The 18,850-nt window shown below is 48.7% G+C and overlaps 1 protein-coding gene across 2 annotated transcripts in view; it reads right to left on the bottom strand.

The window, feature by feature from the left end:
• Positions 1 to 758: 758 nt before the first annotated feature.
• The window catches only part of DROSHA (drosha ribonuclease III), a 1,388,683-nt gene continuing 1,370,591 nt past the window's right edge, over positions 759 to 18,850 (bottom strand). For both annotated transcript variants that reach the window (XM_069613610.1, XM_069613611.1), the window contains exons 31-32: positions 9,702 to 9,748; positions 759 to 3,229 (exon numbers count right to left, since the gene is read on the bottom strand). In XM_069613610.1, the coding sequence (XP_069469711.1) occupies positions 936 to 3,229; positions 9,702 to 9,748 (2,341 nt within the window). In that variant the 3' untranslated portion in view covers positions 759 to 935. The remainder of the gene's footprint in view (positions 3,230 to 9,701; positions 9,749 to 18,850) is intronic.

Consider the following 18,850-nt stretch of genomic DNA (forward strand, 5'->3'; position numbering starts at 1 on the left):
AGACGTGAACGCCCCTCGGAAGTCTCTGTTTAAAATTGGCAAGTGCTTTGGAAAGTCTGAGCCCAGATGAGGGGGACAATACTGTCGCACACTGTTTTCTTGTCTATGTTGTAATGATTTATTTATGTTTTGAACATTAAAACCAATACTTTCTTGAGACCACATATTTTGATCTCATTATTCAGAGAAAGAGCGGGACTTTGGGAATATTATAATTTGACATTAAAAAGCATACAGAACCTTTAGGTCAGAGCAAGGGGTAGCCAGCCTGAGAGGGTCCGTGGACTAAGATATACGTGCAGCAAAAAACCTTCATCTGAGGACCCAATAGAATGACAGAAACTGCAGCTCTTGAAGTGCTAAGATACCGGATATCCAGTCTTGTCCTACAGGAGAACTTGAAGCATTTTGAGATCTAAATACTACACTAGTAATGTTGCATCCCCTTGGCTATGTTATGATACCTAGTTACAGTTCTACTTTTTTGGCCCTTCTAAGGGAATAAAGCTTGGCCACTACACCTGTCCCTCCCTCCGTCTGCTAAAAGCATCACCTGTAATGGCCTCCTACATTAGGCATGCTCTCTTGTTGGACAATGGCGCCATTGTTAACAGGTTGTAGTATTTTCTAACAATTCACAAGCACCACTGTACATAATGAGAGAGTAAAAACACAAGGAGAAAAGAGAAACAATAACAGTAGGCATACTAAAGGAAAAGGAGTGATTCCTTAAAAATAAGAAAATACCACACAATGTATATTTTTTTATAAAGTTTCTCAAATAGAATTTATTACATTCAAAAACGGACAGATTAAACACCATAATAAAACGAACAATTTTTAAATTAAGAGCTTAGAAAAGGTTTTATAAAAATATTTTACATACAATACATAAACAAAATCGCCCTTGAAAAAAAAGGCATTTTGTGCAACAGTCAATCGGATAAGACGTCATCATCATCTGCATAATAGTACGATATAGCTCCAAGGGCAGCTGTCAGACGAGTTACGCACGGTAATGAGTCACTTTGTAGATGGCTTGCTTTATCTTCTGCTTTTGTGGTTTGAACTACATCTTTGCCATGACAGTTCTTTTGCTCATTGCTTTTCGTTTCCCCCTTGCTGTCTATGTCCGTGGCACCTCTGCAGGCTATGTTAACCAAGCCCCCCACGTCAACTGTGCTGCACACATCAAGACTGCTGCTACTGCCTGCCTCAAGCCTGCTGCCCGCATCAAGCTTGGTACTTGTGTCACTCCCTCTGCGGTCACCCCTGAGGTCTGTGTGAAGCCTGCTTCTACTGCTACCAGTGTCAAGCCGGCTGCTCAGGTCATCCCTACTATTTGCATCTCTCATGCTACCTGTGTCCCCACTAAGGCAAACGTCACTGCTGCGTCCCACGACAAGCCGACTGCTGCTGCCCGCGTCAAGCCTGCTGCTGCTGCCCGCGTCAAGCCGACTGCTGCTGCCCGCGTCAAGCCGACTGCTGCTGCCCGCGTCAAGCCGACTGCTGCTGCCCGCGTCAAGCCGACTGCTGCTGCTGCTGCTACTGCTGCCCGCGTCACGCCGACTGCTGCTGCTGCCAGCGTCCAGCCGACTGCTGCTGCTGCCAGCGTCCAGCCGACTGCTGCTGCTGCCAGCGTCCAGCCGACTGCTGCTGCTGCCAGCGTCCAGCCGACTGCTGCTGCTCCCTGCGTCCAGCAGACTGCTGCTGCTGCCCGCGTCCAGCCGACTGCTGCTGCTGCCCGCGTCCAGCCGACTGCTGCTGCTGCCCGCGTCCAGCCGACTGCTGCTGCTGCCAGCGTCCAGCCGGCTGCTGCTGCTGCCAGCGTCCAGACTGCTGCTGCTGCTGCCACCGTCCAGCCGACTGCTACTGCTCCCTGCGTCCAGCCGACGGCTACTGCTGCCCGCGTCACGCCGACTGCTGCCCGCGTCACGCCGACTGCTGCCCGCGTCACGCCGACTGCTGCTGCTGCCAGCGTCCAGCCGACTGCTGCCAGCGTCCAGCCGACTGCTGCTGCTGCCAGCGTCCAGCCGACTGCTGCTGCTGCCAGCGTCCAGCCGACTGCTGCTGCTGCCAGCGTCCAGCCGACTGCTGCTGCTGCCAGCGTCCAGCCGACTGCTGCTGCTGCCAGCGTCCAGCCGACTGCTGCTGCTGCCAGCGTCCAGCCGACTGCTGCTGCTCCCTGCGTCCAGCCGACTGCTGCTGCTCCCTGCGTCCAGCCGACTGCTGCTGCTGCCCGCGTCCAGCCGACTGCTGCTGCTGCCCGCGTCCAGCCGACTGCTACTGCTGCCCGCGTCATGCCGACTGCTACTGCTGCCCGCGTCATGCCGACTGCTACTGCTGCCCGCGTCATGCCGACTGCTACTGCTGCCCGCGTCATGCCGACTGATGCCCGCGTCAAGCTGACTGCTGCCCACATCAATCTGACTGCTGCTGCTGCTGCTAGAGCCAAGCAGACTACTGCTGAATGCGTCAAGATGAGTGCTGCTGCCTGCGTCAAGCCGACTGCTGCTGCCCGAGTCAAGCCAACTGCCCATGCCAATCCGACTGCTGCCTGTGTCAACCTTACTACTGCTGCCTCCGGCAACCTTGCTGCTGCCCCTGTCAAGTCTACTACTTCTGTGGCCTCGGTCAACCTTGCTGCTGGCAATACTCCCGTCTACCTTGCTGCTGCCCCTGTCAACCTTGCTGCTGCTGCTGCCCCCGTTAACCTTGCTGCTGCTGCTGCCCCCGTTAACCTTGCTGCTGCTGCTGCCCCCGTCAACCTTGCTGCTGCTGCTGCCCCCGTCAACCTTGCTGCTGCTGCTGCCCCCGTCAACCTTGCTGCTGCTGCTGCCCCCGTCAACCTTGCTGCTGCCCCCGTCAACCTTGCTGCTGCTGCCGCCCCCGTCAACCTTGCTGCTGCTGCCGCCCCCGTCAACCTTGCTGCTGCCCCCATCAACCTTGTTGCTGCTGCTGCCCCCATCAACCTTGTTGCTGCTGCTGCCCCCATCAACCTTGTTGCTGCTGCTGCCCCCATCATCTCCATCACCTTTTTTAGCCTTGTCTCCTTTTTTATTCTTTTTGTTTTTTTTACTTTTGATTTTTGAATACAGATTTCTGCGAAGACGCAGTGAATATTCGAAACGCCTGCGTTTTTCGCCCGTTTCTCCTCTCATTTCTTTCAACTCTTGTCTATATTTCTGTTCAATGAACCTCTTTTGGAATGCCAGTTGGGGAAAGTTATCTGGAAGAATGAGGAAAAAAAAATAGAGTTAATCTGGGGCATTACGAGGTACACATCATAATTACTTATTTTTTTAAGCCATCTTTTTTTTCCTTGATGCACTGCAAATCTTTTAATGGATTCTTAACACGGAGAATGCCAGATTCTAAAAGCTATGCCCCCAATAAAGGCTAGTCGCACAAGAGGAAGGGAGAATACTTTCTGTAAAGTTCATAATGCAGGAGGCTATCTTTCCCTATTTGGAGATGACACATCTGGTCTAGCCTCAAATGCTGCACGTTGTAACCCAAACACGGAGTGGAAGTGGTGACAACAAAGTCTGCAAAAGATCCTTCACAAAGAGCACCTGACTCCATCTTGCTACTACACAAAAAGAAACTCAACTAGCACCCTTGGTGACCATAGCAACCTATCATATTGCAGAGAACATGAGCTTTATATACTGCTGCAAGTGTGCATTGAGACAGGGCCCTTTGACCGCAGCACCCTTCCTCATCATTTGATCCCACATCAGCCCCCATTTTTTTTTTAACCACACAGCACCACATGCTCTCGTCCTTTCGTATTCTGCCCTTTTTCCTATACGGCTGGGATACAATGAAAATAAAAAGGGTTTTCAATTTTGAAAGAGTTCTCATTTCTTGTTTGCTCAGTGGCCTCCTTTTTTCACTTTTGAAAAAGTAGTTTTTGAAAAATGTGCCACCCTTGGACATCAGCATCATGGTTGTTTGGGATGGGGTTCTAATAGTGATAATCACCAGATTAGCTGGCTGCACTGGGTGAGAATAGTACTGCAGCTCATGATAAAGTGTCATGGTTCATGCATGCCTTTTACCTCAGGCTGGTGGGTAGTTCCCAAGCAGTAAGGCCTGCTGGCCCAATGTGTCCACTGCTTAATTACATATCCCCTTTATATTCTGCATGAAAAAACATGGCTGCAGACAAAAAGCAGTAGATGCAAACCACACCACGATGCAGACTATTCACACAACTCTTTGGAACATTGCGACAGCCAAATTATGTGCTTCAGCAAGATGCCCAGTTTTAAACAATCTGACCTGACATTAAGCTGTAGAACAGTTGCTTCAGTGAAGTAACTTTTTTTGCGAATCAGGATGAAGAAGTACACGTACTTCTGCAGTCTCTGCAGAACCAGCGGAATGAAAAGAATCCACAGGAATGCATAAAGGAAAGTGAAGTTCCAGTCAACAATGCGTCCCCCAGAGGCTACAGTAGGGGAAATTCTGGAAGTGAAGAGGCATATCTGAGGGATCTCCTAAAGTGTGAAGATCTCATATAGACGGAGCTCGAACTTGCAGGAAGCTGAAGCCTGTTGGCTCAAGAAATCAAACAAATTCTCTGTTCTGGTCAGATGTCAAAGCTGACAGACTCATTCTCTAGAGCGCAGAACCACAGCTTCACCACTTCCCTGCAGTGACCACAGACCACCTCATTAGTTTAGGAAATTAATGACCACCATGTTCCATGTCAAGAACAGCAGACACTTGCCCTGCACAGAGCAATGCAATGCCACCAGCGTGAATCTAATGGCCCATACTTTCAGTAGACCGATATGTGATAGGGGACCACACCCCACTCACTGTCAGATCTTTCATGCAAGGCCTAGCACCTATAATAGGCCCGACATGTTGTCTTGATACTGAGACTACTAACAACAAAGTAGCCACCGGAGTGACCTGATGCAAACCAAACTCGGGCTCCACAAAGAGGCAGGATGGCATGAGGCCCAGGAGAAGCAAAAAGGCAAAAGCAGGGACCAAAATCTGGCATTGAAAGAAACTATCAGAAGGATGTTCGCCACACTGTCCTGGGAGAGGGTGGGTTAGGTGGCGAGGATAGTCCCCACCAAGTAGGTATCCCGAACGATCAAGATGAAATGCAGCGATAGGAATGGAAGTTAACCGAGACTTCTTGAGTTCAGGGAGAAGATCAAACTTTGTCTTAGATGGCAGGTGTGGTACAGTTGGGCTTACACCAGAACTTGAGCACCGGCTCAAATGAACACATCATCTAGAGATAGAAAGACGTGAATTTTGTCCCTCCTTGGCCATGCATCCACCAGAGCTAACAGCTTGGTGAAGGTTCTCTGAGCAGAGGACGGCCTGAAGGGCAGGACCTTAAACTACAAAAGGAGCTTCCAACTACAAACATCAAGAACTTCATCTGTTTGTTATGGCCCAGATTGTGTAGGTAGGCAAGTGACATCAGCCAGTCCTGCAACGTGAGGTCCCGAGAAGATCTGGGCTAAGGTGACAATCTTTGACATTTCCCTGCAAAGGTACACATTCAGAGGCTACAGGTCCAAGATGGGACAGGTCCACTCCTCCTTCGGTACCATAAATAAAAGATCACCAGCCTCTTCCCCTCTACTTTAAAAAGGCACTAGCTCTAGGGCACAGTTTGCAAGAAGTTGATTAACTTCCTCCCAGAGGAGGGTGTCTAGACAGGAGAAGAATTAGAAGAAAGACTGTCCTGAGGGCAGTGAATTAACCAGAGGAAATAACCCTGTGAGACAACTTGTAAGAGCCATGTGTCAGAGGTGGTCCGTTGCCAGTCCCTGGCCTGTAAGGACAAGCTCCCAATCAAAGGTGTTTTGGACCTGAAGTTTCAGAAGGGATGGAGGCCAAACAAACACTGTCTCTCTGTGCTCTTCTGCCTCTACTGTGGAGGAGAAGATACTGCGACTGCTCATCACTGGCTTTGATGGAGCAGACAGACCCTAGCAATGGCTCACAGGAAGGAAGCAAGGAGTTTAGCATGTGCAGGGACCTGCATGAAGCTCCGTTCAGGGAGATTGCGTCCAGACCACTGACACCCCGAAGGCTGGAAGCTTAATCAGTGACAGCAGCTCCCTGGACATAGAATTCCTCTGACAAATCCTCCACCTCCCACAAACAGAAGGGCTCCAGCCCATAATGGATGAGATAATGCTCATAAAAATGTAATTAAGCTTAGGTATTAGGCCTTTAGTACCTTTATTTGTTCATTTTATGCTTGCTTTACTTTTTCATTTTCCCTGGATTTCTTATCCAGTTCTCTGTTTTCCTCCCTTTTTTAAATGTATACTGCCACTGCTTTTCTAAAGTTTTAAGACATTATTTCTCTTTTTTTTCTGACATCACTCGAGGCACTGCGCTTTCCTTAGATGTTAAACATCTTTCTCCTTTGCAGGCAGAAGAGGAATTATGGCCCTCTTGCTTGACGTTGATATCAAAGTCATGAATCTCAGTGTTGAGACTGAAATCTCTGTAGTGTATCCCAAGTTCAATGTTTTGGACGTCATGCTCTTCATCGCCGCAGGCTGTGGTGTCGAAACACCAGATGCTGAAGCTGTAGACGCGGAAGGCTTTCACACCCATCTCACCCTTTATGTATGCTTTGGAGTTGAATTTAATGCCAGTGATGGGCACACCGTTGGCTTATCCGATGACAGCACTGAAGGTAAATGCCACTGATAACTTAACATGCTCCGGTTAACAGCCGTCAAATTTATGCGGGCTTCAGGAGAGATACCGCTTTGAGCCCCAGCTTTCATTTCAACCTACATGCTTGCTGCATATCATTGTTTATTTAAACACTAGTAGCACCTCATGGCTTAGCCCTGGGGAGTGAATTGCAATAATACCCACAGCAGCAGACTAGATTGGCTGGTATCAGCAGTGACTGGCTGGCATTACTGACATCGCTTCACTGGGGACCAGTGCTTTAAGTGGGATTGGAAATCGAGGGGGGGGGAGGGGGGGGGTCTCTAGTTAGGGTGTGTGGCTTAAGGACGCATCAAAAGGTGTGATACCAGAGTGCTCCAGCTCGCACGCAGCAGGCAATCCTTTAATTCAAGGAGCCCAATTTAACCACGACTCCTTGAATGAAAGGTCTGCCTGCTGCTGGTGTCTATGTACTTGAAACAGTAGGAGGGCTGGAGGCCCCAGGTCTCTCCTTTTGTTCCGAGTAATTAGTCATCACCCAGCATTCATGCTGGGTGATGACTAGTTACTTGAAACAAAAGGAGAGCTGAGCACTCCAGCCCTCTTCCTGTTTTGAGTACATAGATATCAGGCAGCCTGCACTGCACGGGTTACACCTGCTCCTTGCAGGTGTCAGTACTTCGGTTTAGAAAAAAGAAAAGGCTACGCCTTTCTGACACCTGCAGGCAGCTCGTGTAACCGTGCAGCCTCTTACACAGGCTGCCTGAGGTGTCGGCTGGCTGGGGCTAGTCGGGGGGTTGGCCCTGGTAGGGACCCGGCTCGGGAGCCCTTTCTGCAGACTGCTGGGGCCTGGCCCGGCTGGCCCCAGCCAACTTAAAGCCCTGCTGCGGCCTATAACTTGGGCCCCGGGCATTTACCCAACGACCGATGGAACAGTCGAATTGCTTAATGATAACATTGGAATTTTGAAAGACCATTTACAACAATGGGTCAGCAAAGGCCTTTAACCACTGTTACAGGGCTTGCCGTTTCTCTAAAAACATCAGAATTCAGTGCTCAATGGCTCCATTATTGAATTGAATTGATATTTTATTTCTATCGCGCTCATACACAGGCGTTTCAGAGCGCGGCAAGGCAAGGGAGGGGTACAGGGGAGAAATAAAAAATCTTACTAGGCCCAGTGACATTGAGAACGTGCAAGTGCAAGGAAGGGGGAGAAGTGGAAAGTGCGGGGCAAAAGAACAGAATAAATAATACTAAATAAATAAATAAAGCAACAAAAGTGGCAGTGCAGCCAGCAAGTGGCAAGTGCGGAGTATAAGGCAGCAGACGGGGTATGTCAGATAAGTGCAGGAAGAAAAAGGGGGGCCTATATGGGTACAGATATAGACCCCAGTGCAAGGGGTGGCCCAGAGGCAGTGCGGGAGGATGGCAGGATGAGCAGGTACCTGGGCCCAAAAGACAGAGGGTGGCCAGGAGCACGGTGCCAGGAGAGAACAGATCAGCAGGGGAGAGGGAGGGCGAAGGCAGAAACAAAGGACGGTCTTGAGGTGCTTCCGGAACTGGAGATGGTTCTCCTCAGGTTTTAGAGTGGCAGGGAGGCTGTTAAAGAGGGAGGCCCCAGCCGAAGACAGATCTACCCCCAGCTTGTTTCTTTGAGAAACAACTGACCCTGAGGGAGTTAGAGGTAGAGGAGCGAAGAGCTCGAGAGGGGAGGTATTTGCAGAGGTATAGCTAAAGGTATTTTGGACCCAGTCCCCAGAAAGCCTTGTGGATAATGCAGAGGGCTTTGAATGTAATCCTTGCATCCACTGGGAGCCAATGGAGAGATTTCAGAGCTGGAGAGATACGATCCCAGGGCTTTATGCCAAGGACAGGTCTCGCAGTCCTGTTCTGCATTAGTTGCAGAGGGTGGAAAGTAGAGGCAGGTAGGTTTAGAAAGAGGCTGTTACAATAGTCCAACCTAGAGAGAACCAGAGCTTGGGAGACGGTGAGCTTCTGGGGGAAATCTGGGGGACATCAGAGAAGGGCGGAGAAGGAAAGTGTGGAATCAAAGATGACCCCGAGGTTCTCAGCCTCGCAGGTGGGGGTAGGAGGGCGGCCAAGGGAGGCCGGCCAGAGAGTGAGGGGAAAGGATGGAGAAGGTGTGCTGATGAGGAGGATCTCAGTCTTGCTGGCATTCAGACAAAGATCATTGGCAGAACACCAATCTTGAATGGCAGTAAGGCAATCAGATGAGAGAGGGAGGGGAGGTGGCTGAGGGCAGCCTGAAAATGAGTTGAGTGTCATCAGCATAGCACTGGAAATTTGAGCAGAAAATGTCAATGCAGTGGGCGAGGGTTGCCAGGTATTGGTTGAAAAGCCAGGGCGAGAGGTTAAACCCATGGGGAACACCACAGGTGGAGAGGGAGATAGATGATAGAAAGGGCCCCAGTATGACCTGGGAGGGTCGATCAGAGAGGAAAGAGGTCAGCCAGGTCAGACCCTGATCGGTGATACCCAGGTTAGCCAACATTCTTCCAGGGTAATAGTCAATGCAAGCATCTTGTCTGATGAGCATCTGAGCACCTTCAACTGTTTTTGGTTTCTAACCTATTTTTAATGTGTTCGTGATTTTTGTCTTATTATAATGCTGCTAAAGCCCTGGGGAGGGATGAAGGGCTGTAACGGGGGTTATCTCTCACCCCCTCATTTTGAACCAGAGGTGGACTCGGTGTGGGCCAAAAATATCTGTTACAGCCCTCTCTACCAGGGCTGTAATGCCTGAATAGGAAAAGCGTGCCCCGTTGATGCATGTCTATTTGCAGTTTTATACAGGAATACAAAACAAGCTGCAACTACAAATTGATATCAAAGTCACTTGAATAATGGAAAACATTCTCATGTGGGACTATGCTTGTAGCTCAATTCGAGGAAATAATTGAAACTGGCCACTTGATGCAGACCATTCAAGCAAACTCAGGTATTGCGCCTAAAACACTCTTCATATGTCAAGCACCATTTAACTAAATCTTATACATACTTACATTTTTCAAGTGCATCCATAGCTGCTTTCATTTCTGCTTGCTGAATGCTGCAATAAAAAAGAAAGCATGGTAATCATAAACCTTGTTTCCAAATGTTTCTATTGTAAAAGATTTCAAACAAATGCTCAGATGGCATTTTTAATAAAAAGCCAGACTCTGGGGCATCTAATGCATCACTGGAGTGCAAGCATTGTGCCTTATTGTCGAGCTCTCTTGTAAGACTTCATTTAGAGATGCCTTAGTCATATTGCACCAACACAAGGTAAAAGATAAATCTGAGATTGTGACATAGTTCTGCAGCCATTACTATCACAGGTTTCTAATGACACACCAATTTGTCTCATTGTGGTTTTTAATAGCCACATTCGAACGTCGATCTATTTCTTGCATGTTGCTTTTGGTCAAAATTCGATCATCTCTTCAAAAGTGTTACCAATATTTATAGTGAAAATGGGTCCATAATCTGAAAAACAGTTCAGTGAAAAAGACAAAACGAGGCAGCAGGATAAAGTAAAGTATTTGCATTTCTCAACGCTGACCTGAGGCAAAGTTATTCCAGATTCCAAGAAACACCAGGAATATTCTAGATTACAGTAAATAGCAAATTGCTTTCCTCTGGTAATGTTCTTTTGGGTGGATATGATTATCTGCCCCGCCCTCCCTCGCTCATCTTTGCAATCACTTTCAGAAGCAGTGTGGACCGGAAGGTTTTCCCAGCTTGCCACCAGCTGGCACTATTCATCTACCTGCGAGTCCTTTTCACACTTTTTTGCTGGACATGTTATTAGCAGTGCCATAATCACCAGTTCCACCTTTTTTACACAGCAAACTAAGTAAACGGTAGAACTGCCACCATGGACACATTTTTCCAAATATTTTGCAAAAATTCAAATTCGAATAAAATCAATGATAGCGCAGAAGGAGGGAGGGTGACGAGGAATATTGTGGAGAAATAATAGTGTCTACTAGAAAGAACTTTACCAGAGGTAAGCATTTTTTGCCTCCTACAGATACATTACTCCCACAAATTCCTCATCTTTGAAAGGCTACCAAAGCTGTCAAGAGATATCTCAGAGGGCGGCACTGTGATGAATCTGATGTCTTCATCACTCTTCTCCGGGGACAGCCTCTCAACATGTGGCCAGGGGACGGCAGCCGTTACCTGATCCTGACCCAGGGGGTGGCTATTTGAGGAAGAATCACACGGGGGGGGGGGAGGCGACCCTCGGGGGATGGGGGGCGACATCAGGTGAAACATAATATCCCTGTTGCCCTTTTAGGGATATTCCCTCAATCCTTCATACCCTAATGGCATGCTGTCATTATTCTCTTCAGCAGCCTGACCATGCTTTTAACAGTGTTCCTCAATATCAGAGAGCAAACAACAGAACAATCACAGGGACGAGGAAGAGGCAAGGAACAATGAGGATTATGCCTAATGTGAACCAAAGTCAATAGTCTAGTGGTTGGAAGACTAAATTGACCCAACATGGTTTAAAACCATGCCAGGAAAAGAAGCATGGAATTAATTTGTCTCTTCACCCAGCTTGGGGGAGGTCTGCCGAGGAAAGAGATCGGGGAGGACTACGGCTGGCGGTACAGTAGTTTTGCTATTAATTCTGACGCAGGTCGGAATGACCAAGGGAAGCAGATCCTGCAGAGAGCTGGGAGCATAGTGTGGAGACGCTCATGCGTCGGAGCACAGTCACCGAGATGGCGGGAAGAGAGAAGGCTGCCTAGGGGAGCCAGAGGCGTGGTGAATGCCGTCTAGCGAGTAAAGCGCACCCCAGACCCAAAGACAAGCGGCAGACTGACACAGGAGATGCAAAGGACCCCAAAGCCACTACTGAGAACCAGTGAGCCTGCTGAGAGGGAAAGGGCAGCCAGGGTGCATTGGAGGCTTTATAGCGTACCAAGGGAGATGCAGTGTGAGAACAGGGGAAAGCCTGAGCAGGTGAACTGAGACCCAGGTACATTTGATAACAAGATAAGTACATTGAAAAAGGGTCTGGGACTCATTGCAACATTAAAAAAGACACATGGGGAAAACCATGTTGCAGATAAAAGACAAGAAAATGAATTTGAAAAGACCTGGCAAAGGAGAATACCAGGCAGAGTCAAGGGTAGAAAGTGAACTATATAAAGAGAACCTGGAAGGGGAGTATACAAGGTGTTTTGTAAACAAAAGAACCCCAAGGAAGACATACGCCCTAAAGATTGTGAACTGTGATGAATGAGTAAAAAGAACCTGGCAGGAGAGTACACCAGGTGTCTTATAAGTCTGGGACCCCCCACACCCAAATTGTGTCAAAAAACGATATGAAAGAACCTGGCAGGGGGGGCATACCAGGTGTTGCTGTGCGAGTCAGAGAATCCCAATGAAGATTCATGCCCTTAGGATGTTTGCATTATGTTGAATGTAGGAAGGATTTGGGGATGGGAGACATTTCCCCTGGAACAAGTTGCGACATCAAGAGCAAGGGAGTTTTCCCCTTGAGCTACCAAGGACTTGGTTATTCTTTTGAACTTTGTATTGGTGGAGAGAAATCTGGGGAAGGGAGTGATTCCCTGGAACTGTGAGCATTATTCATTTGGTTGGATTTACACCTTTTTTCACTTTGCAAGTCAGGGACATTATATTACCCTTAGCACCTTAGAGCTACTTTTAGAGTATGAGGGTTAAAATTGGATTTCAGACACAGGACATTTTGCTTTTGAACATCTTCACACATGACTGTGCCTTAGTTTTTGGTTGAAGTTGGGAAATACCTTGTACGGACAGTGAGGAATTTTCCAAACCTGTTTTCATTTAATAAAAGTTTATGGCAAACGCCATGAGTCCTCTGTGTCAGCATCTCATTCCTGGTTCATCACAGCACACAAGAATTTCCCAATTGGATCAGGAAGTTTAGCAAACTGATCTTCAACCCCAGCCAGTCAGTCTAACAGATAGGGGTTCAGGAATTAATGAGGCGATACCCAAGTTGCAGCCCAATAAATATCTGCCACTGCCACACCTCTTGAGGGCTGACATCACTACCTGGCTTCTAAGAGAGTGGGCCCTGTGATGACTCAGTAACGATTCCCCCCAGAAAGATGGCCTGGGACCCTTCTCATGTGGCCAGGGAAGGGCAGACGCTTCCTGATACGGACCCTGGGGTTGTCATTCTGCAGAAGGATCACATGAGAAGGGGGGAAGGGAGGGGGGAACAGGCCAGGAAGACTGGAACCCCCCCTGTTGAACTTTCCCGATAACCCCACACTTTTAATGGCTGTTTACCAAACAGAAGTCCGAAAATCCAATTCTGCTGACAAGAACTACAAGTCCCATAATCCCATAAGAACTGGGACGAGGAGGAAGGCTGTAGAGGCATGTAGTATTAGTCAGGCAATTAAGCCCGATAGCCAACACCTGTGGGAAGCTAAGAGGCTTAAAAGGCCCCCTGAAGTGCAGGCAGTTAGAAGGAGCTGGAACTGTGGCTGGAGAAGGTGATACAGTGTTGGCAATCCAGGAAGAGGTGGGAGAACCAAAGGGATGCTGGGACTCTGATGGGGCAGATTTCACCTGCTTGTCCTGTGAGGGTCCTGTTCCCTCAAACTCTGAAGTGCAGAGGCATGAAGGAAGACTGCCTTTCCCCATGTGAGCCAAATTACAGGGATTACGCAGCAGGAAACGTGTCGGAGATCGTGGGCACCTGTAGAGGGGGTGTGTGGCTTTCCTATGGATTGGCGTTTTTGATCAATGAGTAGACGAGGATCCCTATTGATCGAGTAGTAGAAACTCGATAGATGATGTTTTCCTGTAGGAGGTAGCTAGATTGTTGCCAAGTACGGAAGATAATTGGCTGGTTAAGCCCCCCCCCCCCCCGGAGAGGGGTGTGACACACGCGAGGCGACGCAGCGTGAGCAGTCTGATTATAAGAGTGTATTGTTGGTTACCTTGTTCCGGGCGTAACAAGAGGACAGCTGTGGGGCTAACGGGGACAAGAAGTTAAAACATATTGCGCGCTCTCTTGATGTCTAAAGATCTTACCGGTAATAGTTGAAGAGGTTGGTGACGTCACCCCTAGGGCCTTCATAGGACACCGTGACCACATTGCATTGTTTGAGGGGTTGTAGGGGAGTAAGCAGAGGATAAGGGCGAAAACAGAGGTGGGGAGGCCGCACACAGAGAACGCCGGCCTCCCCCAAATACGGGAAAGGTGAAAAGGGAGAAGTGACCGTGCACGGAGAACTCCGGCCACGCTGAGTAAGGTGGGAGAAAGAGGGGAGTGGAAAAGGTGGGGCAGCTGTACAAGCACGTCACACAGGGCACGCAGCCGCAGGGGGCTTCGTGTGCCGCTGCCGCAGGGGGGCGTACCAATGGTATCAAAGGAGGAAAACAAACAGAGGAAAAGGACTGCATATTTGTAACTCTTTTACTTTTAGCGGAGGGTCGAAAGTCCCCAATCTACGGGGCCAGGTAACAAAGGTTGTGCTGAGGAGAGTTAAAAGCACAGTATAACCATGTCATACGGGTAGGGATCTGGAGGGTGGGGGAACACTCTGACTACCCCCCCTCCAACATATTTGCAAAACGCTGTCACTCCACAGGGAAAAACTCATCAAATATAGCATAGAATGGACACAAGGAACAGACAACAAAATGACGGCACCATGGCCGCCTAACGGCAGTTTTGAACCGTACGTCCAACACTCACTGCTGACACACATACACAACACGTACAAAGGGAAGAAGTTGGCACATCACGTGGAGGTATTTAAGTTGTGGAGGATGTTCCAGGGATCCCGGCCAGGACCAACCGGAATGTTCACCATGGAAGGGACGGCAGAAGAGAAGGGGAGCAAAGAAACAAAGGAGGGGAAGGAGATTAAGGAGGAAGAAGGGAACGGGTAAACAGCGACCAGTAACACACAGTGCGTGGAAAGAGACAGGAAGGGGAATGAAAGGTCTGGTAATGCACATGAAGTAGAAGTAAAGAAGGAAGGGACAGAAGACATGCCCCTAGCGAAGATAGTGAAGAAGGAGGAAGGTGGGTTATATCCAGTGACAGAGTTACGAGAAGCAGCAAGGCAACAACTGACGGCAGCTGAGGGGTACTCATACCCTGCACACAGCCCTCCACCATATACCGCTACAGGTAGCTACCAGATGGGGGAGGAGGTGACGAGCACGGTGGGTTCGAGTTACACGCAGGCGCGCACAAAGGGAGGGAAGAACAGCGAGGAGCACATTTCGAACATAGGACAAGACGAATGGATAGCAGCGCAGGTACTCTTAAAGCTGCGCAGGACATTAACAGGAGAAGAAAAAGACGTGGTGAGGAGAATGAATAAGGACAACACAGGTAGTACTGGAATGGGGGTGAGGAGAATAACACAAGGGAAGGAGAGCTGTCACAGGAAGAGGAGGAGATGTTGGAGGAACGATTGGGTGAATTGAGGGATGAGCGGAGTGCACTGATTAAGCAGCTCGAGCAAGAGGCACGAGGAAGGAGGAAAGAGAGGAAGGAAAGTAGGGATGAGCTAGAAAGGATGAAGGAGCGTATAGAAGGGAGGAAGAGGGAAGCAGAGAGGATGAAGGTAATAGCAGAAAGGGTATCCCGAGCAGCACAGCGCGACAAGAGGAGGAGGGAGAAAGAGAAGGAAAAGGAAATGGAACTATGGAAGAAGAAAATACTCTCTGAAAGCACCAGGATATACGAAGAAGGTAAAGTAATAGAAAGCATACTACAAAGGGAAAAGGAGAAATGGGAAAGGGGGAGAGAGGAAGAAAGGATATTAGCGAAGGTAAGTAGTGAGGTGATGGAGGAATTGAAAAAGAAGAGACAGGAAATAGGTGGAGAAATAGTGCCAAAGAAGGAAGAGGAGAGCAGAGAAAAGAAACTACAGCATGGGGTAAGAACATACGCGCGTCGGGATGCGGAAGTGGCTATAACATCAACGCAAGGGGGAGCAACTAGTAGAGGCGAACAGAAAGGAACGGATTTAATAGACTTAAAAACGGTGACAGTAAGGGGGAAAAGGACAGATTGGGGGTTGTCGCTCCTGGACGAATTCTGCAGCAAAGAAGAGGAGGGTGTGGGAAGAGAAAGAAGAAGTGGCGGTAGAGAGAGCTTAGATAAATTGTACATCACACGCACTAACGGGGAATCACCATGGGCATGCAGGAAGAGGGAAGAAGAGAAGAAAAGTGAAGAACAGGTAAGAGAAGTGGCAGGAGGAACAACACACGCATTAACATCCACATTATCACGCCCAACACGCCCACCCACACCCACGCCTGAACACACACCATACATCGGCAGGCTCAGAGATCTCCCAGGACGCAGGCAGGAAGAACGGCCACTCACACCTGCAGTGAACCAAGAGAATAATAGGAGCGGGAGGAGAAATGAAGGAGAAGATACGACAAGCAGCGGTAATATAGATATGGCAGCAGATTTACTTGACACAGAGGAAGAGGAGTACAACATGGATTCCACCCCGCGACCACGGGGGGAACAAATGGGGTATAATTTAATGCCACTATTGGAGAGGGGAGGGGCCAGACCACAATATGTCCCCTAGAAGCATGCTGATAAGGAGAATATAAAATGCAGGCTCCCATCACTAAGCGGAGGAGCAGGGAAATGGATATATGAGATGGAAAAACACTGTGGGACGGAAACTAGCAGTGGGAGACGTGAAGGGACTTAATATCAATATTGGGGGACACAGCAGATGACATTTGGAAGCGGGCAGGCTTTCCCGGAGTAACAATAACAAGCACGTCACATGACGGGCGCCTTTTGCCAATTGCAGGCATGCATTGTGGCAGGCCCTGAGGGTCCAGTACCCAGACACAACAGACATAGGAGCAATTACGTCACGCAAGATGCGTGAGAATGAAGATCCTGTTCATTATATCATGCCACCACCCGCACCATACACAGCTCCCACAGGAGGAGGGTACATGCCACCGGGAAATGGATATTATAACAACCCCCGGGGGAGGGGCGGGATGATGAGAGGGAGAGGGTATGGCCAACATGCACAACAGCAAGGGGGAGGATTTTGAAGTTACTACCCCAATGGGCAGCAAGGGTACCAAGACAATTCAGGGAATTTCCCATGGCAGACCAAGGAACCACCTGTATGTTTGGATTTGTGGAATGGTAGGACACATGTCACGCACATGTAGAATGAGGCCCACCCCACCAGCCTGGGGGGTGAGGGGAACAGGGACCACAACGTCCTATGGGGGAGCAACAGGTTTACCAGCAACAGCAGGGAACACAACAGAGCAACACACAACAGCATGTATCACCACAGCAACAGATGCAACACTACGCTGCACCACAACAACAGGTACAGGCATACACACCACCGCAGCAACAGGTGGTAGCTACACAACACCACCAAGTGCAACCAGTACAGCAGCTCACCCAAATGCAGGACAATAAACTGACAACCATTAATACACCACTGCAACAGACACAGTTAGGGAGGGTGACCGTCTTGGGACACAACCCTTACACTGGAAGCGGTCAGTCACTGTACCCACAATAGGACAGCCCACAGACGTCTTTGATGTGTCCCATCCTGTCGCTAACACCTAATAGTACGGAGGAACCACGCATTCAGGTAGCGATAGGTGACAAAAAAAGTCCTTCCTTGTTGACACCGGGGCAACTAGGTCTTGCATAAGGGAGGATAAATTTAAAATGTCAGGCGAGGCCATGCACACTCAAGGATTCTCTGGGGCTAGAGGGTTGGTTCCCTTTACTGATAACATCTCCTTATCTATAGGAGATTATGACATGTCTGTCCCACTCCTGTATTCAAAGGAGTCGCCAGTGAACATACTGGGAAGGGACATAATGAACAGATTAAATATGACAATCTCCTTCACGGAGAATGGCATAATTTGTTCCACACCAGGAATAAACATGCTTACTGCACGACAAATACTGCAAGCTTACTGTGGCCAAATAGTAGCTCGAGCTGAGCCTGTGGATGGCGAAATGTTACAATATGGAACAGACATGGCATTTGCATGGATGCCAGGAATAGAAGGCAAGATTTGGAAGAGGCCAGCAGCATATTTGTTCAGGCCTGAGACACCAGCTAGTGAATCAGAGGGGAAGGTGATTTTGGTGAGCATCGAGAGCATTATAGCAACTGCAGATTACATCGCAGTACATGCCCAAGACAGGGAAGGGAGAGCATAGAGAGCAGTAATAGCACTGGCTGAGGGATGCAGGCTCACGCAGGTGTCTGACGAAGAGCTCTTTTCAGAGAACAAAGGAGAAGGAGAGATGGTGTTTATGATGAGTGTTGACATCTGGTTAAGAGTGACATACAAGCAAGTAGCACTGAAAATGGCAATGGCACTCGAGGCTCCTGCATCTACCCAGTACCATTTTACGAGGAAGACATGGCTAAAGTTCCAGCATCACTGTGGACCACCAGTCCCTATGACGTGGGCTGCATAAAGAGCCTTGGAGGAGTAAAAATAAAGTTGAAAAAGGACGCAATACTACCTAGAGTGAAGCAGTACCCACTATCAAAAGAGGCAGATGAGGGCATATACGAAACCATAACAGCCCTGATAAATAATGGCATATTGGTACCATCAGAATCAACATGTAACACGGCTGTGTACCCAGTGCGAAAAGCTAAAGGAGGGTCTTGTCATTTCATCCACATAGCAGCAAACCCAGCCACGATACTATGTGGAATACCAGCAGAGGCATCACGGTTCACCGTGACTGACCTAAAAAAATGCCTTTTTCTCAATACCTCTGCACCCAGATTCACAAGATTCAACAAGCTTCACATACAGGAATACAAAATGGAAACACACCAGGTTACCACAAGGGTACTGCGAGTCACCCTCAATTTTCAACAGAGTAATACAGATGGATTTGGGAAACATTGAAATGGAGAGCACAGTGCTGCAATATGTTGATGACACAATAATTTGCAGCACAACTGAGGAGAAGTGCAGGGAAGACTCAGTAAAAATGCTGACAGTGTTGGCTGAAAAGGGGTACTAGGTAGACAAGGAAAAGTTACAGTACTGTCAGGAACAGGTACTATACATTGGCCAACTTATATCCCAGCACGGAAGAAACATTGCACCACAAAGAGCACAAGCCATAACC

The sequence above is a fragment of the Ambystoma mexicanum genome, chromosome 5p (genome assembly GCF_040938575.1).
Source record: "Ambystoma mexicanum isolate Mex_15411 chromosome 5p, UKY_AmexF1_1, whole genome shotgun sequence".
Lineage (NCBI taxonomy): Eukaryota > Metazoa > Chordata > Amphibia > Caudata > Ambystomatidae > Ambystoma > Ambystoma mexicanum.